Source organism: Notechis scutatus, chromosome 2 (assembly GCF_049901735.1).
Source record: "Notechis scutatus isolate UNSWTSFEM ecotype Mainland chromosome 2, rNotScu1.2, whole genome shotgun sequence".
Taxonomy (NCBI): Eukaryota; Metazoa; Chordata; class Lepidosauria; order Squamata; family Elapidae; genus Notechis; species Notechis scutatus.
The window spans coordinates 19,833,428-19,857,685 of record NC_142010.1 but is presented as its reverse complement, the minus strand read 5'-3'; the positions used below and the strand labels follow the sequence as shown (position 1 = coordinate 19,857,685).

General features: G+C 40.1%; 1 protein-coding gene across 1 annotated transcript; it reads left to right on the top strand.

The window, feature by feature from the left end:
• Positions 1-15,550: 15,550 nt before the first annotated feature.
• On the top strand, positions 15,551-23,872 carry LOC148131881 (uncharacterized). Its single transcript, XM_087954071.1, has 4 exons — positions 15,551-15,690; positions 17,145-17,393; positions 19,793-19,896; positions 21,353-23,872. The coding sequence occupies exons 1-4, from the start codon at positions 15,612-15,614 to the stop codon at positions 21,458-21,460; spliced, it is 540 nt and encodes a 179-aa protein (XP_087810197.1). The 5' UTR covers positions 15,551-15,611; the 3' UTR covers positions 21,461-23,872.
• Positions 23,873-24,258: the final 386 nt, after the last annotated feature.

The window sequence follows — 24,258 nt, the reverse complement described above, 5'->3', positions numbered from 1 at the left end:
AGAGCTGCTACATTGATTGTAGAATCAAATCCGGCCATTCCTACTTTTTGTTGGCCTCAAATGCCTTGAGATAATGCAAATAAATCCATCCTGGCTGATTATACGGGACCACTTGGTAATGAATGACTTCATCAAAGGCCACAGTCAAGAAAGCTGCGGTTGCTTTTAAGGATGCCCGACTCACTACATCAGTGCCTTGCAAACTTTTTTCTTCATTACCCAAAACCATTTATCAAAAGTCTTGTCAAACTCCAAAGACCGGTAGTAAGTCCTTTTCTTCAGCACTGATGTAACTTTGAATGATGGCTGAATGAATGAACATAACTCAAGGGTTATCTTGAGTTTTATAAAACAATACCATTGAATGATCTTGATGTCATTTCAACAAATTTCTGTTGGTAGTTTCATCCATTTTTGTCTTAATAGGAATACTTTGGGAGATTTTTGAATATCTTTTAATAGGCGTGGTGCACTTTAGGTCAACTTAAATGCCCCTGTTTAATGAGTAATGGATTTGTGTATTGTTACCCAAAGAAAAAACACTTTAGAGTAACATACCCATGATTGGGAAGCTCTGGATTACATGGCAGTACAAAGAATAACAGTGCAGGAATCCATAAATCTGGTTCCTTTCTCCTTCTCTGTATCTTCCAATTTTCTGGGCATCACTCAATAGTTTTCTATGCCCTCAGTTTGCAAGAGTTTTATTTTTGTGATAAAATAAGCTGCACCCCACTACCTCGGCTCCCCGTTTTTGCTCCCAGGAGGCTTCCCTGAGGCCCACTAGGCCAAAAATGGGGCATGGAGGGAGGGCTGCTGTGAAAGAAAAAAAGAAAAAAGACTTGACCCCCCCCAGTCACATGACCACATAGCCACATCCATCCAGTCACATGACTATCTGGCCATGCCCACTTAGCTATGCCCACAGAAAAAATTAGAATCCCACCACTGGTCCATGGTTCGATGCAGATTCAAGGATCGTGGTTTAGGGACCTCTGCTCTAGACTACAAACTAGGATACTGTGCAGTGAGAGCCAGGTTATTGCTGAAAGCCGTGAAATTCTAGAAACATGCTCACAACATTCTGGCTAGTGCAGTCTCAACATGTCTGAAAGTTCTCAGATTGTGAACAGGTAGGTACCCAACACCCTACATTATTATACTTTCTTAAATATTCCTTAAATATTATCCTCTTTTTCCTCAGTTTCCCTACTGCATCAAAATCAGACAACCTTCTGCCCTGTCGTGTAGTTCATCTCCTTGATGTTCCATCTAGAACAAGGGTCTTCAAACTTGGCAAGTTTAAGACTTGTGGACTTCAACTCCCAGAATTCCTGAGCTTACATGACTGGAGGAGAAATTCTGGGAGTTGAAGTCCACAAGTCTTAAAGCTGTCAAGTTTGAAGAACCCTGGTCTAGAGCAATACTTCTCTGAAATTCCAGAATAAATGGTCTCTAGTGATGACTGCCTTGCTGTGTTTCATTACATTCTTTGCAGCTGTCCACAAATCTGCCAACATCTAGAAACAAGTAAAGTAATAACTAGCAGTCAGCATGGGTTTGTTAAAAACAGATCATGCCAAACCAATCTTATTTCATTCTGACTAAATTAGTAGACCAGCAAAATACTGTGGACATAATATATTTAGATTTCAGCAAGGCATTCCACAAAGTAGACCACTACCTACTTCTTAGTAAGCTAGAAAAAGTGGAATAGATAGCACCACCACTAGATGGACTCACAACTGGCTGGCAAACTGTACTCAACAAGTAGTCCTTAATGGGTCCAAGTCTACATGGAGGGAAGTAAGCAGTGGGGTGCCACAAGGTTCCGTCTTAGGCCCAGTACTCTTCAATATCTTCATTGACGACTTAGATGAGGGAATAGAAGGGGAACTTACCAAATTTGCAGATGATACTAAGCTAGCAGGAATAGCTAACACCCAAGAAGATAGGCTCAAGATCCAAATGGATCTTGACAGACTAGAACACTGGGCCATATCTAACAAAACGAAATTCAATGTAGAGAAAAGTAAAGTCCTACACCTAGGCAAGAAAAACCAAAAGTACACATATAGACTGGGTGAAACCAGGCTCAATAGCAGTAACTGAGAGGGATCTTGGAGTCTTAGTGGACAACCAGCTAAACAGGAGCCAGCAGTATGCAGCAGCAGCCAAAAAAGCTAATGCAATCCTAAATTGTATTAACAGAGGGATACAATCAAGATCAAGGGAAGTACTAATATCACTATAAAGTCTTAGTAAGACTACACCTAGAGTACTGCATCCAGTTTTGTTCACCACATTATAAAAAAGATGCTGAGACTCTAGAAAAAGTGCAGAGAAGAGCAACCAGGATGATTAGGGGACTGGAGCTAAAACACAACAAACGGTTGCAGGAACTGGGCTTGGCTAGTCTAGTCAAGAGAAGGACCAGGGGAGACATGATAGCGGTCTTCCAATATTTGAGAGGCTGCCACGGGGAGGAAGGGGTCAAGCTATTTTCTAAATAATGGATGGAAACTGAACAAGGAGAGATTTAACCTGGAAATAAGGAGAAACTTTCTGACAGTGAGCACAATCAACCAATGGAACAGCTTGCCCTCGGAAGTTGTGGGAACTTCATCACTTGAGACTTTCAAGAAGAGATTGGACTGCCATTTGTCAGAAATGGTGTAGGGTCTCCCACTTGGGCAGAGGGGTTGGACTAGATGACCTACAAGGTCCCTTCCAACTCTGATTATCTGTTATCTGTTATTTGCTTCTACCCAAAGAGAATTGCTTGAAGGATATAAAATATAATTGTACAGATCTAAAAATTAGAAGATAATGGTTCTTTCCTCAAATCACATTGGATGGAAACAGGCAATCCAAAAAACTTCAATTGTATTCATTTCAATGGTAATTCCTCCTCCTTAGTTTTAAGTCCATGTTCTCTTTTATTTTGCACATCTTTATGTGAAATAGTTTTAAAAGCTGCCTGGAAAATTGTCTGCATTTAAGCCTGGCAATTTGTGATAAAAATTCTCAGCTAAGTGGTCATTACACTTACTAATGATAAAGCAGCTTGTTTCCACTTACCATATAGCACTAAAAGAAACTAATCTGAAAACTAAGGAGAGCAACATCTTAATTAGCAGTTGTATTAGTTAGGTATTGTTTGCCTGCCTCTGGCTGAACTGGTTTTCTAATTGGAGCAAAATAATAATAATAAGGAATTCATACCTCCTGGACAGAGCATTTTTACATTATAAAAATTTTGAGGCTAAAGCTTTTGTATCTGTTCCCCTACATTGTATACAGCTTCAATTAGCCTACTAAGCTGGTCTAATTTTCTTTCAAATAAGGGTTTGTTGTAGAGAAAAATAGGATGAAGAAGTTCTCTGCCTTGAGTTATTGTAAAAACAATAAAGGTGTGATGTAAACAAACAAACTGTTCTGACCTAGGCTTCCCTAACAACACAAAGCAGAGTCTTCGTCCCAATATACCCCTTTTATTTAATTTACAATGAATTTCCTCTCCAACAAAGTCCCAGCCAACAATCTTTCAAGATAGTTCCCAATTACACATCTTTATCGGGCTTGGAGAGTGGCCGATACCTTTCAGACACCGCAATACTTGGCAAGCATGCCAGGATGAACAAATTGTCTCCTGCAAAGCCCCACTACCCTTTCGCTCGTCTTTTATTGTCTAGGGGAGGGGCCATTCACTGTGGCTTTACTCCCAAATCAGCCCTTGTTCCTCAGCTGTTCCCTTTGTCTGGCAACTCTGTGCATGGGAACACTGGGAACAGGCTCCAGCTGGTCTTCTGCCTCACTGATCTCTGACTCCGAAGGCAGCTGATAACTATCAAGACAGCCCTGGCTCCATCTCTGCCTTCGATGCAGAGCCCTCGTCAGAGCCTTCCCCAGACTCCAGGGCTGGCCCATGTTCCTCCCCAACTTCCTCACTGTCCGAATCTGCTGCCAGCTCTGCTGGCCGCTGTCGGGCCACAACACAAACAAACAGGTAGTCCTTGACTTAATAACAGTTTATTTAGTGACTGTTCAAAGTTACAACAGCACTGAAAAAAAAGTATCTTAAGACCCTTTTTTTTCACACTTACAACTGTTGTGGTCATGGTCACATGATCAAAATTTGGATGCTTGGCAACTGGTTCATGTTTGGGACGGTTGCAGTTTCCTGGGATCACGTGATCCCCTTCTGTGATCTGACAAGCAAAGGCAACTGTGTTACTAACTTAACTGCACTGATTCATTTAACAACTGTGTCAAGAATGGTCATAAAATGGTTCAAAACTCTCTTAACAAATGTCTCGTTTAGCAGCATAAATTTTGGGCTCCATTGTGGTTTTTAACTACAAGTATCTGGGTTGTGAAATTTTGATCTCTGCTGCCCTCTAGTGTTTGCATGAATCCTTATAGCTCAGGTCTGACGTTTTCTTATCTGTGTGCCTGCCTTTGAGTCGGTGTTGGCTCCGGGCAGAGGCCTGGATAAGTCCCTGCAGTTTTTCTGGTGAGATTTCAGAAGTGGCTTGCCACTGCCTCATTCCTACGGCTGAGAGAGTGACTGGCCCAAGGGCACCCAACTGACTTCATGCCTAACTGAAAAGCGCCTCAACAACGGCCTAGCCCTGCTCTAAGCCCTCCCTTCACTGAAGGGGGGGTCTTTTTGTTTTACCCTGCTTTGTTGGGGGTACAGAACACCACCACCCCTTTGACTTTCTGGTGCCTTGTAGGGGGGACCTGACAGCCCGCTCTGCAGGGCGTGCCCACACCTCTAACCCAGGCGGGCGCCTAAGCTAACTGGGAAGGCGCCCAAGGGAAACCAGCCCGCCACCCGGGGAGCGAGGGAGACAGAGCCAAAGGGCCAAAAACGGGGGGGGGGGGCGTTGCCCTACGCCAAGCGGGCCCAGCGCGTAGGGCGGCCTTCAAGGGGGCCGGGCCCTCAGCAGGCGGCTGTTTTAGCAGACTTGGGAAAGGACCCCGCCATTCCACCCTGCCACCAGCACCTTTGGGGCTGAAGGGGGAGGCTTATGCCTAATCTCTCAGAACCAGCTCCTTACCTAACCTATGATCACAAGCCACAGTCATCCCCATCTTCAAAAAGGGAGACCCAAGCCTAGTTGAAAATTACAGGCCAATCTCCTTATGCTGCGTCACCTGTAAAGTCATGGAATCAATTATTAACCAATCCATCATCCTTCACTTAGAGACAAATAACCTACTCTCCAATAAACAATTTGGTTTCAGAAAAAAACTATCCTGTAATCTGCAACTCTTACACTGCAAAAACATATGGATCGACACAACTCGACCAGAGGCAAAACAATAGACGCAATCTACATAGACTTCTGTAAAGCCTTTGATTCAGTGGTACACGACAAACTACTCCTAAAAAAAAATCCTATGGTATCTCTGGACAACTGAATAACTGGATAGAAGCATTCCTGTCAAACAGACAACAAATGGTCAAAATCGGGAGCGTCCTATCAAATCCAGTACCTGTCAATAGTGGTGTTCCCCAAGGCAGTGTTCTAGGACCAACTCTCTTCATACTCTACATAAACGACCTCTGTGATCATATTAAGAGCAATTGCGTTCTCTTCGCTGATGATGTAAAGCTGTTCAATACCACAGACAATACTGCTACCCTACAAAAGATCTTGACTATGTATCCGAATGGTCAAACAAATGGCAACTTCAAATCTCAACAAATAAATGCTCTGTCTTACATATTGGCAAAAAAAATCAGAAAATAAAATACAAGCTGAATAGTCAAGATCTTGTTGATGACCCAAGCTCTGTAAAGGACCTTGGAATACTCACCTCTAATGATCTAAGTGCTAGAGCACACTGCAACTACATAGCCAAAAAGGCATTAAGAGTTGTTAACCTAATCCTACGTAGCTTTTTCTCTGGTAATATCACACTACTAACCAGAGCATACAAAACATTTGCTAGACCAATACTCGAATACAGTTCATCAGTCTGGAACCCCACTACGTATCTGATATTAGCACAATTGAGAAAGTCCAGAAATATTTCACAAGAAGAGTTCTCCACTCCTCTACTCGCTGTAGAATACCTTATGCCACCAGACTTGAAATTCTAGAACTAGAAAACCTTGAATTACGCGCGTCTTCGGTCTGACTTAAGCATGGTATACAAAATCATACATTGCAATGTCCTACCTGTCAATGAATACTTCAGCTTCAACCATAACAACACAAGAGCACACAATAGATACAAACTCAAAGTAAACCGCACCAAACTTGATTGCAGGAAATACGACTTCAGCAATAGAGTGGTCAATGTCTGGAATACTCTACCCGACTCTGTAGTTTCTTCCCCAAACCCCAAAAACTTTAACCTTAGACTGTCTACTATTGACCTCACCCCTTTCCTAAGAGGTCTGTAGGGGGCGTGCATAAGCGCACCAACGTGCCTACCGTCCCTGTCCTATTGTTTCTCTTATTCTTTTATTTTTCTTATATGTAACCATTTCATGTATTCACAACTATGTATACATTTATACTTATTATCTTGTAAACAATTGGCAAATCAAATAAAATAAATAAACAAATAAATAAATAAATAAATAAATAAATAAATAAATAAAATAAAATAAAATAAATAAATAAAACTCATGGTCTCCCAGTTTCCAGCCTGGCACCTTAACTACTACACCAAACTGGCTCTTAGATCGGGCAGCCCTGCTCTAAAATACAAGCAATGTCATCCTCCCCTTCATCACATTTGTGCTACATTTTATCAAAATGATGTTAATTAATTGTAGGGGTAGTTCATTTATTTATTTATTTATTAAATTTTTAACCCTGCTTTTGTTACTTGATTGGGTATGTTTCAAAACCCAGAGACACCAATAACCACCGTATCACTCTTTTGCATCTTTCCAATTGGCCAACGAAGGGTTCGATGTCATAATTCCTTGTATTTGCATATGGGTGGGAAGGATGGACGCCTCATAGATACATATTATGAAGTCCTCCAAGTGCTCTGTCACAGGGCAGTTGTATTTCTCTAGCCAGCCGATCATACCTGTCCTTCACCGAATCCAATTCCCAGAGGCGGCAAGAGGACAAGACGCCTTCGTCCTTAAGCTTCAGAGCTGGCAGCGAGAAGGAAAAAGAAAATGGCTGCCGCCCAAAGGGGAAAGAAAAAATCTCAGCCTCAGAAGAAAGCACAACAGCTTCCAGGAGGGAAGACCCCGTGCAAGATAATACAACCCAAGGAGAAGAAACCAGAGCTCAGACAAAGGAAACAGGGCCCAAAAACATCAACTGTGAGGCCGGAGAATAAGAGAAAGGAGATGGGAGAGGCTTCCGGTTTGCCCGCGCCTAAGACGTCTCAAGCGGGCCACCAAAAGAAAGCTCGCTTGCCCGTGAAGGGCAGTGGGAAGGCAGCTTCCTCCACCAGGAGCGGTGCCACCAGACAGGCCTCCTCCAAAGCTAAAAGGACAAAAGTTGTCAGGAATCTCTGTTTCTTCAGTTCCAAAGACCTTCAATATGAAGTGAATGAGTTGATGCGCAAGGAACTGACCGCACGCATGTTTTCCAGCAACCCTCATGGCCATCACTGACCAAGCCAAACCCCTTTCTTCTTGGGGCCTGCTGAAGCAGACGGTCAAGGGGAAGGAGGAAGAGAAGCATCAACTGGCCAGAGCAAAAATCCCATCTGAGAAGATCTGACATGTCGATTTAAGGTGCCTAGAAACCATCTCTAAATCTCTAGAAATTATTTTGTCGAGCTGCAGCCATCCTTAGAACTCACAGTAACCTCCCCCTAAATACAAGAGAAGCGCATTTTCACCCAAATAACTTCAGAGAAAAACGTTCAACTTATAGAGAAGGTCCTTCTTTTCACTGGGAAAAAAAGAATCCTTTTGCTTTAAGGACACTTGGATTTTTCAAGCATTATATAATTTTTTTTCAAGAAAGGAAAAACACTGTGAGTTATTTTCATGCTAATAAAATGGGATTTTAGAATGAGTCCTTTTATGTCTTTATTTAGCTTTCCACCAAAAAAATGTAAGACTTTCTGCTGCAGACGTGGCATATGGTTTATCATATTCTTTCTCTCATCTTCTAAGAACGTATTCAGGATAATGCAATTGTGCATAGTGAGAATGTAATTAAAAATAGGCTGACGTTTATTCCTCACTATATTAAGACTTTCTATTACCAAATAATTTTCTCCCGGACTCTAAAGTGTACATTATGAATAGGACTGCTAAGTTTATAATTAAGGCAATTGAACTAAGAACCTGTTATATCAACAGGTTTGGGTATTCGGTAAAGGTGACAAATTGATTCTTTGTATTTATCATGTAAGTATTTTATTACTGCATTTTCTTTTATCTATTTACCCTGGAATTAGATTTCCTTTTTAATTTTTATTTTATTTTTTATGTAATCATTGGGACTAATCAATTAATAAACTAACAAACAGGTGAATAAAATATATTATAAAATGCTAAAAATCTTAAAGTATCTATCAGCATTCCAGCAGTTACCCCAATTAAATCATGAGTTTTGAGCCAAATGTCAACTCATAAAATATTTCTATGGTCTTTTTACAGTTGCCAGTCTCTTCAGGACAAACTTTTAATTTAACAAAACAGAACATGTTAGGGAACAGCTTTTCTTTTACAAACAACCATGGTATAATTTTACAAAATAGATTATTTCAGATATGCCCATTCTCTCCTATACATAGCTTAAATCAGGGGTCTCCAACCTTAGCCACTTTAAGACTTGTGGACTTCAACTTCCAGAATTCCTCCTCCAGTCATGTTAACTCAGGAATTCTGGGAGTTGAAGTCCACAAGTCTTAAAATTGCCAAGGTTGGAGACCCCTGGCTTAAATAGTACAAGATCACCAAATCTTGTAGGATTTATGTTATCTCCACTTCCAGCTTTTATACATTCTCAAGACAATACAGCAAGTGCTCACTCATTCTCACCTCTGATCCTGCAAGATCTTTTACAGGAATTGTGACATCTCCTGAGTTGTAGTAATCTTGCCACATTTCTGCCATCTCTTTTATTTTTGAAGATCATATACAGTAATTCTGGGAGTCCATAGGTGTCATCTGGAACATTGTGAAGCATGAGCAAATACATTCTATATGGTTGTCTCCTGATTTTTGTCACAATCATCTGCTTTTTAATGTGCTGTAGAGGTTTTTGCCACTCTTTGACCAAGATATGGACTGAGACCAGCAATAGCCAATGTCTTATTCACCCCAGGATGATATTCAGTGTTTCTCAACTTTGATTATATTAAGGTGTATGGACTTCAACTCCCAGAATTATTCAGCCAGCAAGGTTGGTAGGGGAATTTTGGGAGTTGATGTCCACATATGTTAAAGCAGCCAGATTCAATCAATCAATCAATCAGAATAGAGCTGGAAGGGACCTTGGAGGTCTTCTAGTAGTTTCTTGCTCAAGCAATTTGAGAGGAGGTTGAGAAACACTTGTATATAAACACTCCAAAGAGGACAAATTAGATTGTGTTCTGAATCAAATAACCCTCATCATCCTTGCCTATGTATCAAGCAATAAAGATCTACTAATAACAAATTGTGCTATTTGCTGGTTTTTTTTTTTTATGAATCTGAAGTTTATATCAGAACTAGACCTGATTGGGGCTACCAAATAGGTGAATGGATTTAATCCTTCCCATTTGTAGCTTCAGATGTTTATGAGTCAGAGGTGGTATTCAGCAGGTTCTGACCAGTTCTTGAGAACCGGTAGCGGAAATTTTGAGTAGTTTGGAGAACTGGCAAATACCACCTCTGAATGGAGATTTTACAGTATCCTTCCCCTGCCACACCCACCAAGCCACGCCCACAGAACTGGTAGTAAAAAATTTTGAATCCCACCACTGTTATGAGTGTTGTTAAATTGTTCTTGCAGAAAATACAAGCTTTGAAATCATGATATTCAGTGGAACTATAACATGGAGATAGAATTAAACACTCATTTTCCCACACAATGGATGTAATATGGATTGTAAGAAAGGATGTTTGTTCTTTAAAACACTTCTTAAATATAATGTGGCCTTTGGCTATCAGCACAAAATGTCACATCCATCACAAACAGCATCATCTCATATGCTCCAGTTATTCTAAACTGCAGAGGTATGGTGACACATGGACTTCCCTATCTAATAAGCAGTTACATGGCAGACAGGGCTTGCCAAAAGGGAAGCAAACAAAGTAAATATGATTTTTTTTAAAAAAAAAAAATATGATTAGGTCTTATCTCAGTCGGATTTATCTTAAAATATAAATTATAATATTAATTAGTTAAGGGAAATGCATACATTGGACAGGATTAACCATATGTTATAATTTCAAAATAGAATGAAAGAAGAGAAAGGGAAGGGAAGGGAAGGGAAGGGAGGAAGGAAGGAAGGAAGGAAGGAAGGGAGGGAGGGAGGGAGGGAGGGAGGAAGGCTTGGACAATTATCCCAAACATTCCAAGAAGTTTGATCTGTTATTATATTAAATGATATTATATTCAATACATGATTTGTATGCCTTTCGGTCATAGACTCTGGGTAATTCATAGCAATCAAGATAAAATAAGCATAAAAGCAGAAACATAAAAATTCAACCACAGCAAAATCTGTCAATAAACATAACATTAAGATACGTAGAATTAAAATGTGGCTCAAACATCTCCTTCTTTGACTTTTTCTTAAAAAAAAGGTCATCAGACAAAACCAGCAGCCTAACAATGGTTCTTAGAAATGGAATATTCCAGGGTTAGCCATCCTTTATAAGTAAAAACTTCAAAATTGTAAATTTTTTTCAATAAAATCCAGACACTGAAAATGTAACCAAACTTAATACATCTAATCTTTACTATACTTATCGTGCACCTGATGTAGACTTATGTTCATAATTGTGAATTTCAGTCCAAACTGCATTCATAATAAGACACATCCACAAAGAATGTTTCAGCTCCAGAATTAACATTTCCATCAACAGGATGACTGCATCTAACACTTCCTAAACATTGTGCAGGTGTTGTAATAATAATTTATAAATACAAGCTTATATGGGAGTCTGCTGAAGAAGAGGCAAGATGTTTTCCCATTGTCACAGGTGAAAAAGTTCCACAGCTTTAAGCCAAGAGCGTAAGTTAATGGTCAGCACACACGATTTCTAAGCAGAAGGACCTACATTCAGTCTTCAACATTCCAGATTGTCCTGGAAAAACGTCCAACTGGTTTCACCAGAGTCATGGAGAACATGGTGTACATCACTAGAGGTTTTTAAGAAGACATTCAGACAGCCATTTGTTGGAAATGGTATAGGGCAGAGGTGGTATTCAGCCAGTTCTGACAGGTTCTGGAGAACTGGTAGCAGATATTTTGAGTAGTTCGGAGAACCAATAAATACCACCTCTGGTTGGCCCCGCCCCCATCTATTCGCTGCCTCCCGAGTTCCAGCTCATTGGTTGGGTCTTCTTTTGTTGCTCTGAGTAGGAGAACAGAGCTGGAAAGCAGGTTAGTGGAGTGGGGAGGGAATGGGATTTTACAGTATCCTTCCCCTGCCACACCCACCAAGCCACACCATGCCCACCAAGCAGCGCCCACAGAACCAGTAGTAAAAGTTTTTGAATATCACCACTGGTATAGCATCTCCTACCTGAGCAGGAGATTAGAACAGGGGTCGTCCCCCCACCCCAGCCGCGGCACACTACTGGGCCTGTTTGGAACTGGGATGCACGAGTTTCTCTTTTCTCTTGTGTGAATGGAACTGTGCATGCCTGCGCAACCCACTTCCCCTATTTCCCCGCATCCCCCTGAACTGCCTTGCCAAACCACAAAGGTTTAGGAGCGCTGCACTAGAAGATGTCCAAGGTTCCTTCCAACTCTGTTATTTTATGTTCAAAGATTACATCCTCAAAGTCAGGTGGAGAGCTTGACTTCCTCTTTTCCTTGGCTTTCATATATACTATTAAAGCTCAGTAATTCATTGTTTCAAATCATTTATAGAGAGTTCTATAAGAAAGTTTCCCCGTTGCAATGTATGACTGTGAAAGCTGGACCATAAGAAAGGCTGAGCGCCAAAGAATGGAGGCCTTTGAACTATGGTGCTGGAGAAGACTCCTGCAAGTCCCCTAGACTGCACAGTGATCAAACCGGTCAGTCCTAGAGGAGATCAACCCTGACTGCTCTTTAGAAGGCCAGATCCTGAAGATTAAACTCAAAGACTTTGGCCACCTCATGAGAAGGAAGGACTCACTGGAGAAGAGCCTAATGCTGGGAACAATTGAGGGCAAAGAAGAAGAGGATGACAGAGAATGAGGAGGCTAGATGGAGTCACTGAAGCAGTTGGTGTGAGCTTAAATGGACTCTGGGGGATGGTAGAGGACAGGAAGGCCTGGAGGAACGTTGTCCATGGGTTCGCGATGGGTTGGACACGACTTTGCAACGAACAACAACTTTGAAAACAATTTCAAAGTAATTCTTCAGTACATCACCACAAGGAGTTCACATTAAGTGGGATAGAGAAAAGAAGAAATAGGAACACCAAGAAAGAAAAAAAGATTGTCTGCAGGTGGACCAGGTCTCCAGAACTATTTAGAATGGGAGTTTGTAATATTTTCTTAGTTTTAAAATAAATAAAAAATTACATATTGTGTGAACGATTGCTTCAGTGTTGATAGAATTGTGGAATCATTCCAGACACGGATGCTATGATTAAAACATTTTTGTGTGAATTATTCATTGTGTATCAAGCCAAAACATTTAGCAAAGACTATGGACAGTGGTCTGTTAAATTAAGAACCACTGGCTCAATACACACCTAGAGAATGTATGCTATTTCCTATGAAAATATATGGACAACCTGTCATTAAAACAGAAGAATTATTGTAAATAACTGGAAAAACAAAAGATGAACCTCCTTCTTCCTGCTAGTCTTCTAAAATACCAGAAAGGTACAGAAGAGCTTCTTAGGGATGATGATGAACTCAGATGATGTCAGGGATATTCCTGTATTATGGTGCATTACATGTTTCATTACCAGTACTTATCAGCACTGATGATGTTACCTAGTTTGGTACTGAAAGTTCAATAAAACAATCAAGCTCAGAGAGCATCAAGGATTCCACAGTTCTACCCTGAGTTATAAATAGTCTCTTCTGATCAATATTACTGTATATTTGGAGCTTTTCTGGAAATACTGGGCATAAACATCCAAAATGGTTTACTCCTTTTTTGTATCTTGTTGTCTTTTATTTGACATTTATTGATTACAAAAATATGTGCCAAGAGTCTTGGTGGCACAGTGGTAAAAATGCACTATTGCAGGCTAATTCTGCCAACTGTTTGATCCTGACCAACTCAAGGTTGACTCAAATGAGGACCTAGATGGATGGGGGCCATATGCTGACTCTGTAAACCGCTTAGAGAGGGCTGTAAAGCACTGTGAAGCTGTATATAAGTCTAAGTGCTATTGCTATTATTACCAGCCCCAAATGGGTTATCAGCAATAAATACAGGTGATCCAAATAATTGTATTTTTTAGTATTTTAGTATTTATTTGATTTGTCAATTGCTTACAAGGTACAGGTATAAGAACAAACATAGTTTTGAATACATGAGATAGATACTTATAAGAAAAATAAAAAGAAACAATAAGACAGGGACGGTAGGCACGATTGGTGCGCTTATGCATGCCCCCTACAGGCCTCTTAGGAAGGGGGTGAGGTCAATAGTAGACAGTCTAAGGTTAAAGTTTTGGGGGTTTGGGGAAGAAACCACAGAGTCAGGTAGAGTATTCCAAATATTGACCACTCTGTTGGTGAAGTCGTATTTTCTGCAGTCAAGTTTGGTGCAGTTAACCTTGAGTTTGTATTTATTGTGTGCTCTTGTATTGTTATGATTGAAGCTGAAGTATTCATTTGCAGGTAGGACATCGCAATGTATGATTTTATATACTATACTTAGATCGGACCGAAGGCGGCATAGTTCTAGTTTTTATAGGTCTAGAATTTCAAGTCTGGTGGCATAAGGTATTCTGCAACGAGTAGAGGAGTGGAGAATTCTTCTTGTGAAATATTTCTGGACTTTCTCAACTGTGTTAATATCAGATATGTAATGTAGGTTCCAGACTGATGAGCTGTATTCAAGTATAGGTCTAGCAAATGTTTTGTATACTCTTAGTGTGATATTAACAGAGAAGAAGCTACGTAAGATTAGATTAACAACTCTTAATGCCTTTTTGGCTATGTAGTTACAGTGGGCTCTAGCACTTTGATCATTAGAGATGAGTACTCCAAGATCCTTGACAGAGTTTGGATCCTCAACAAGGTCTTGACTATTTAGCTTGTATTTTATTTTCTGATTTTGTTTGCCAATATGTAAGACAGAGCATTTGTTTGTTGAGATTTGAAGTTACCATTTGTTTGACCATTCTGATACATAGTCGAGGTCTTTTTGAAGAGTAGCAGTATTGTCTGTGGTGTTGAATAGTTTTACATCATCAGCGAAGAGTTGCTCTTAATATGATCACAGAGATCATTTATGTAGAGTATGAAGAGAGTTGGTCCTAGAACGCTGCCTTGGGGGACACCACTGTTGACAGGTACATACAGGCACATAGGTATGTCATAATAAAGAAGGAAGGGCTCAGGTCAGTCAAATACGATATATTTCCTGACTTCCAAATCCTACAATTCCAATATAAGGATATGCACATAGCGACAACGTAAGGGGCTACAGGGAGCATGTAAGTCTATCTCCCATTTCTCCTAGCCATTCATGGCTGTGATGCCCATTTATACCAAGAACTGAGGAATATTGGAGATGTCATCATGATGTATTGGAAGGTATTGGTTGGGCTGAGTTGAGTCAGTCTTATTTATTTCTTGGGGGGAGGGTTATTGATTTCCTCCATCCAGAGGTACATCCTTGCCTCTTCTGCACTGACATCTCAGTGTCTTCTCATCAAGATTGAGGTGAAGCTACCTGGGAAGGAATCTCATTCCCTTCCCTTGTTATCCTAGGCATTCTTGAGGTAGCAGGTAATAAGGTAGTGGTTGAGTTTTTATAAAGACTGGGGCTATATACAGAGAAATAATAATAGGACACTTCAGGAACCAGTTTTTATTTCCAGAAACACCCATAATTCAGTTCAACTTGGGTTCATTCCAGCTTGGTTATTAATCACACTGTTAATTGTTGCCTCTGTAATTAACTGCATGGAACTAACCTACACTACAATTTAATGCATCTGGACAATATATCTTTCTGTCTCTCTTTCTCTCTCTCTCTCTCTTTTCAAATCTATCTTTTCCATTAACTGAAGGAAGATGACAAAAAAATATCCAGATTTACAAGTGTATTTCAGGTCCTTTCCTGTTTTAATGCACATATATGCATATTTTGATAAAATGTGACAAATGTTTCATGCATTAGACACCTATTTTCTTGAAGAGGTATTACTAAATTAGGAAAGAACTGGCTGTTGCAATCACTTATATAAAAGGGTTGTAAATATTACAGAAGACTTGCCAGAAATTGACCAGTACACCCAAGACCTCTGCACTCTGCACTACTGTGCTACAATGGAGAAGAAATGGAAAAGCTTCAAGGACTCTCCCTGGATTCTCTGTATATTTACTATCTTGTTCCTCTGTGTAGCAGGTGAGCATCTTTGCCCCGTGTTATTTGGATCAAGCCATCTGGAGATCAGACTTTGCCAACAGTTGAGGAACATTTCAAAGTTTCAATATAGTTAGGCAAAATAGTGTCCTTTCATTGTTGGCAGGATCCAATGCTTCTTCACAGGGAGTCAGAATCTGAAAGAAGATACAGCTGTGAAAGGGTGGGAGGTTGAGGATTTCCAACAGAAAAGGAAAGGTTCATACCCTGTTTCTCCAACAATATGGCCTCCCCCAATAGGAAGTTCCAGCATGTTTTATAGGCATGAAATGAAATTAAGCCCCAACCCCCAAATTAAGGCCTATATTAAAACATGCGAAATGGGGGAAATGGCGGAGGGGCTTGCTGTTAGGAAGTACTTTTGTTGCACATCCGGATATGGTGCTGCCTGCGTTGACCCTGATACAAAGGCCTGATACAAACGCCGAGGTCAACATCCAAGCTGTCGCCGCCTGCCCTAAGATGCAAGGGGGAAATTAAGTCACCCCGAAAAGATGGCCAGCCGTTTTTCGGGGCTCAAAAAAATAAGACCCAGCCTTATTATATGAGAAACATGGTAGTAAGTTGAGCATCTCTCTTCCATGTTGCTTGAATCTTTCCCTGCCCGAATGGATGACAACTGAAATTGTATTAGCCTGGCAAAATGGATGAGAGAAAGTGTATTTGATGAAAGGTGAATTTCTATTCCAGAACTTACAGAACAGGGCCTTCTGAGTTGGCAAAAGGGCTATCTTATTGAAAATAGCTGAAGTGCAGAATTTCCTGCCTCAGCCTCTAGTGCCAAATGAAATAATGGGAGGTATTTGGAGAAGGATAGATGGTCAGAAACAATCACCTCAGAATCTCAGTTTGAGAGAGATTGCTAATGAAGAAACTCTTTTCTTAGTGCCCATCTGCAGATCTGTGCAGAAAAGCTTTCACTTCATCTTCAAGCACCCTAAACTCTGAAAAGCAAAGGCTGTTCCTTTCTTTAAAGTTATTATTGTCAAGAGCTTCTGGTAATTCGATATTTCCTCAGCTCTCTTGGATGTTGACATTTCTGCTATACCTTTTATAGCTGAGTTGAGGAAATATCAAGTTACTCTTTTAGATTGGACTATCATTTGTCAGAAATGGTGTAGTAGGGTCTTCTGCTTGGGTGTGTGTGTGTGGACTAGATGACCTACAAGGTCCCTTCCAATTCTGTTAATCTGTATAACATGCTCGTTCCATTTTTGGTCTTCTTTGAATCAGTTACTCCCAGGGATAACACCATACCAATAAACCAAAATCAAAAGGCTAAAAATCAAACCAAAATTTCATTGATAGTCCCAGACCAAACACAAGGCTTAAAGACAACCCTCGATGCTTGAGAACACAGTAATAATGAGTAATGTTGATTTAGGACAAATGATATCCATCCCATTTTTTCCCTTTTTCTTTTTTCCATTTTCCAGGTGCTCACCATCCAAACACCACCACAGGCTGTGAGGACAATCCTCCTAAGGACTTTGCTGGGCTTCAGAAGATTAATGCCACTCCTGCAACTTTGACTCCAGAAGCCACCCATAAAAAGATAACTTGCCCAACAAAGAGTACCACCCCCAGTTCAACAGCCACAATAAATGCCAATGAAACTTACAATGCCACAGAAAATGCACCAGAGGTCACTAATTTACCCTTCTACACCTCACCTAATAGCACTGGTAAGTCACTCAGATGCGTCTGAGTTGGAATTGTCATTTAAAATCCATTTTTGAAAGTGGTGCCAATAATGTTTGGTAGTATTCTCCTTCCAGTGGAAAAGGGCCTTCTAAGTGCCATGGTTCAATTGATGGATGGTTCTCACAAAAGTCTCAGTTCCTTACAAACTATATTCTGCCTTGGAGAAATATCAGACCCCTGCTTTCTTCCTAGTCTGCAAGTTCTCATTCTATGTTATCTGGATGAAATAATTTGAATAATGATTCATGTGAACATAGTCTGCAATATGATGAGCAGACTATATATACTCAGTAAATAATTGACACTGAAATGGGAGCAAGACAAGGATGTATAGTATCCTTTCTGTTGTTGAATTTACTTATGGACAAATATATCAGAAAGCCGGTAGTGACATTAAGAGGTGTTTCAATTGAGGGCATGTACATGTGCACACACCTTTATATATACATGATGCCATGCTGATAGCTGAGAGCCTTAATTATTTGCAAGGAAAGCTAGCTGAATTGTATGATGCAACAAGAGTATAGATCTGAAAATTAACGCATCATTAATGCATCCAAATCCAATTTAATTGTCTTTTCAGAGAAAGTGGAGTGAATTGCAAGTTATTAATAAGTGGAAAAACTAGCAAATAGATAAATTTGTAGGCTTCTATAGAATATTTATCACAGAGGAACATGGATGGGAAAAGGTTTAAGATGCAGAGATTCTGGTAGAACGTTTGTAGGTGGTAGGTAATTGAAAGAAGCAACATTTCTGTAAATAAAAATATGCTTCTATTCGATTACATAGAAATCAGAAATGGGTATGTGGGGGGAAAAATTAAAAAGTACAATGAAGTAAGAATGGGGTACTTAGAATGAGTGTTATGAAACAAGAATAAGCTTAGAACAAATAGGAAAAAAGAAGGAATTAGCCAATTCATAAAGGAAGACAAAGTTTGACTGCATATTGTTGATAAGAATTTGAAAAGGACTGATGAGAAGCTTAAAGAACATAAATTATGAAGCAGCATATGAATATGCTTGAAAGGGTAGAAAGGCACGGAGAGGTTTAAGGACTGAAATAGTTTTAGCTGTATTTCTTTTCTATATGCTTTTAATTTGCTTTGCTTATTGTTTATAACCTTTTTTTTTGCACTTCACACATCACAAATGGATTATAAATGCCATCACCCATTGTATTCCAGAAGTGATGGGTATGTGTTCTATTCCAGCAATCTGTACATTATCTTTTAGAAGCTCTCAGATTGACTCCTACATATTCTGGTGCAGAATCTTGCCTGATCTTGCCATGTATGGACTCTATCCATCTGTCCATCTCCAATCTTTTTGGCTTTCTCCAGGAAGTTGTTTTAAATACTGCAAACAGGGGTTTGTGAAAAGCTCAAACTCATCTGGGTCTCAACATTCAGTATTCTGGCATTCTCATTTATTCTGGCTAGAGATTCCTTCGCCTGCTGCTTGGCCCATTTGGTCATGGATGAACTATCAACCAGCCATCAGTTTCTTTTGTGAAACAAACTGAGCTGAAACATGAACTAAGCCCTGCCTTTTCTTGGTTAACATTTTGCTAAGCAGAAGAACTTCCTTGATCTTCTCCTTCTAGAGATGTCCTCCAAAGTCCTTATTTTTAGCCTCCTATAGAAACCACACGGCTCAGCGGTTAAGATCTGGACTTTGTCGGTTGGAAAGGTGGCAGCCCAGGTTTGAAACCCCAGCACCATGCGGTGAGGGTGAGCTCCTGCCAACCTCACAGTTCGAAAGCATGCAAATGCAAGTAGATAAATAGGTACCCCTTTGGTGTGAAGGTAGCTGCCCTCCATGAAGTCATGCTGGGCTGGCCACATGACCATAGAAATGCCTTTGGACTGATCTGACCTTGAAATAGGCTTGAAATGGAGATGAGCACTGACCCCTATAGTTGGCAATGACTAGTGGAGTAAAATCTGCAGGGATTCTTTGACTTTTTTTAAAAAAAAAATAGAAATCACAACATACCAATGATTCTTAACCTGCTTGATTGTCTCCTTCCTGACGCTATTCTACCCTATTCCTCCTGGGTTAGTATCTTCCTCTTATTTTCCTCTAATTTCGCTCTTTTAAAGTTCCAGCTTAGACAGTCCACTGAGCACTTCACCATTATTGAATAATTCTGTGAAAACTGGAGAAAGCAGAGTCACCTTATAGGCAAGATGGCGGCATACAGATTTAATGAACAAACAATGATTCGATAACTATTGCTAAATAGTTGATGTGGCTACCAAAATCATAAAGTAACTAAGTTGCGCAGGTGGGTGGTTTCTAGATTTCAGGAAGTAAAAGAAGGAATGGGCAATTTTTAAAATACATTGTTTTATTTCATTCTCTGTTTCCTACAGACAGTGTGCCATCGAATGTCACCTGTTTGCAAGGTTGGGCCATTTTTCTTATCTTCTTATCTGCCCTATTGGTAATGGTCCTTCTAGCTGGTCTCCCAGTTATGGTAAGTGATCTACAAACACCTGCTCCAGTCAGTGGTGGTATTCAATTTTTTTTACTACCAGTTCTGTGGGCGTGGCTTGGTGGGCTTGGTGTGGGTGTGGCATGGCATGGTGGGTGTGACTTGGTGGGCTTGGTGTGGCTTGGTGGGCATGGCATGGCATGGTGGGTGTGGCAGGGGAAGGATACTGTAAAATCCCCATTCCCTCCCCACCCCACTATCCTGCTTTCCAGCTCCGTTCTCCTGTGCAGGGCAACAAAAGAAGACTCAGCCAATCAGCTGGGACTCAGGAGGCAGAGAATAGATGGGGGCGGGGCCAGTCAGAGGTGGTTTTTGCCAGTTCTCTGAACTACTCAAAATGTCCGCTAGCAGTTCTCCAGAACTGGTCAGAACTGTCTGAATACCACCTCTGGTTCAAGTACAATATTTATTATATTTATTTATTTATTTATTTGATTTGCCAATTGTTTACAAGATAAGTATAAGTGTATACATAGTTGTGAATACATGAAATGGGTACATATAAGAAAAATAAAAGAAGAATAAGAGAAACAATAGGACAGGGACGGTAGGCACGTTGGTGCGCTTTATGCACGCCTCTACAGACCTCTTAGGAAAGGGGTGAGGTCAATAGTAGACAGTCTAAGGTTAAAGTTTTTGGGGTTTGGGGAAGAAACTACAGAGTCGGGTAGAGTATTCCAGACATTGACCACTCTATTGCTGAAGTCATATTTCCTGCAATCAAGTTTGGTCGGTTAACATTGAGTTTGTATCTATTGTGTGCTCTTGTGTTGTTATGGTTGAAGCTGAAGTATTCATTGACAGGTAGGACATTGCAATGTATGATTTTATATACCATGCTTAAATCAGACCGAAGACGGCGTAGTTCAAGGTTTTCTAGTTCTAGAATTTCAAGTCTGGTGGCATAAGGTATTCTACAATGAGTAGAGGAGTGGAGAACTCTTCTTGTGAAATATTTCTGGACTTTCTCAATTGTGCTAATATCAGATACGTAATGTGGGTTCCAGACTGATGAACTGTATATGTCTACACTGTCCATGTCACTTGGGTGGTTTACAACAGCATGAAAAAAACAATATAAACACCTGAATAAAAACAGAGTTTGAAACAAGTCAAAACATACAAGTTAGAAGTAAGAGTCAAAGTTAAAAATTCAGAAGGCTAAAAAAAAAAGGTTAACAAGGCAGCAGGAGTGCCCTCAAATTACCAGCCATTTCAGGGTTATCACATACCCTTGGACCCCTTTGCTAATTGATACTCAGGTCTTAATTTTTTGAAATTTTAATTTTAATAATTTATTATCATTTATCATTTTAAATTTGAACATTTTAAAAATCATTTATCATTTTAAATTTGAATAATTTTTTGCTGCTGAGGTCAATGAGTTTCCACCATCATAATAACACAAATTAAAACTGTTTTTGTTTGTGTTCTCCAGCTCTGGTACTTCCTTAGCTGCCGACGTTTGGGAGCTCAGCAACCGTGTGCACGATATAACCACAAGGTCTATGTGGCTCCAGAGGAACAAAGCCTACCGCTAGAATGAATGGAGATAAAGAAGAAGGCCCAATCCGAAGGTCTTTAGTACTCCAACTATTTTCTGACACAAACTAGACATTTGTTTCCAATTTAGTGTTTGCAAGGCAACCACCACAAGAGATGGAAGGTCAGGAAAGTAGACACGTTTTTGGAGAAAGCTGATGTGGAGATGTCTTCAAGCAATTGGCACTTTGACTGTTGATGGAACCCATCAAGTACCAGTCTTCACCCATCTTCTTCTCCCTATTTAATCTAAGTGAAAAATCCATCATATTGTACCTGCACATGAACTCAAACAAAGAAAAAAAATATTCCAGAAGATGCCTCCCCTTATTTTTTATTCTTGATGATGGAATCAGGAGATCATGGACATCTTGCTGGGAAAAAGGGCTCGGGGGAGAAGAAGAAAGCTTCTATTTTGGGAGATCAAAAGATACACATTATTGGGAAAAGGAAGTATCTAACCCTAGCCCTAACCCTAACCCAACCTGAACATCCAACAGCTACAAACCACATCTCTACCCAACAACCACAACCCAATCCACAAAAAAACATAAATCAGACAAATAATGATATCCCAATCCTCATCAGAGAAGCTGTTGACCGTGAACGGAAACATCCAAACGCCATCTTATTTGGTCTAGAGGACATCAATGACAATGATGACATCACAACTGTCCGAAACATCATCAGTGATTATCAAGCATCAATCATCTCCCCTGATGAAATACTTGACATTTCCCACATTGGCCTAGAGCTCAAAAACAGAGACGGCTCTGTGGCCCCATGCTTCTGCAGGGTCATTTGCAAAAATGAATCAAGCAAACGTAAATTCATTTATACTATAAATTCACTTGCCAAAAGCAACACCAACCATAAGAACCTCCGTTCTCGCCCTGACCTAACCATACAGCAACATGCCCGCTCCCGTGTACTCCACACTGAACTCAAAAAACGTCTAGACAATGGAGAGAAGGACCTGTACATTGACTACCATGCTGACTGTATCAAAAGTAAGTCACACAACCCGCAACTCAGCTTTAACCTTCAACCACAACCCTACCTCAACCAATCCACCATCACCCAAGACTAGGCACACACGCCTCTAACTACCTCAATTCCAACTACTGCTGGCCTTAAATGCAAACTACTTAATGCAAGAAGCCTTGTGAATAAAATACCTGAATTTCTCCTCTTACTAAATATGGCTAAATTCGACATCATATTTGTCTGTGAAGCATGGCTCAGCGCATCTCTCCCTGACTCCATTACCACAGTAAGAGACTATCATGTTTACCGATCAGATCGTGAAATTCGTAGAGGAGGTGGTGTTGCTATCTTCTATAAAAAGTCCTTACATCTAAAAAACATCCAAGTTACCCAGGAGCTTGCTCTTCCTGAGACCATCTTCTGTGAACTATCCTTAAATATCACATTTTGATTCTTACTATGTTACAGAGCACCTGATTATGACATTGAACAAGTAAACAATCTAAATTCACTACCAACATGGGTACCATCCTGCCCACACGCTTTTATCTTTCTTGGTGACTTCAATCTACCTCATATGAACTGGACCCTAAATGAATGTACAACTGAACCCATACATGCAACCTTCTACAATGCTGTTACAATCTGGGACTGGAACAACTAGTAACCAACTATACTAGACTTAACAACTGCCTCGATCTCATCTTCTGCAATAGTTTGAATTTAATTTACAGAATACAAAGTAAAGAACCCTTTTCCAACAGTGACCACAACATGATTGACTTTTGTCTCAACATACGCCCACACAAAAATCATCACAATGATGCAATCCCCAATTATAACTTCAAAAAGGGCAACTATGATCTTACAGACAACAATCTCTCATCCCTTGATTGGCAATCTCTATTCACTGGATGCAATACTGTTGAAGACCATTACAACATATTTTTACTTGAAGTCAAAAGAGTCATCAAACTATATGTACCAACAACAACTCCCAAAACAACAACAACAACAAAAACAGATTACCCATAACAATAAGGAAACTTCAATCCAAAAAGAGATCACTCTGGCGGAAAAACAAATCTGGTCACGTTGCCAACTTCAAAAGCCAATACAAAAATTTATGCCACCAGATAAAGACTGAATGCACCAATTATCACATTAAACAAGAGGAAAACCTTCTATGCACCAATTCCACCCGTGCTTTTTACAATTTTGTAAACAACAAACTAAAAGACTCAAGGTCCATCCCACCCCTGATAGGACCTAATGGTAAAGACTGCAACGACGACACCATTAAAGCCAACATATTTAACACATTCTTTGGCTCAGTACTTGTAAACAGCAATGGATCATGCCCAGTATTTTCTAGCCGAACCACAGAAAACTACAATGATCTAATACATATTGATTTTACAGAAGACAATGTTGAAAAAGCGCTACGCAATCTAAAACCATCTCTATCTACTGGACTGGATGGAATATGTGCCTACTTCTTAAAAAAGCTATCCACTGCCATAGCAGAACCTCTAAGCATAATCTTTGAAAAATCTTTCAGGACCAGCTCCTTGCCTAACCTATGGTCACAAACCACGGTCATCCCCATCTTCAAAAAGGGAGACCTCAGCCTAGTTGAAAATTATAGATCAATCTCCTTATGCTGCATCACCTGTAAAGTCATGGAATCAATTATTAACCAATCCATTATCCTCCACTTAGAGACAAACAACCTACTCTCCAATAAACAATTTCGTTTCAGAAAAAAACTATCCTGTAATCTGCAACTCTTACACTGCAAAAACATATGGACTA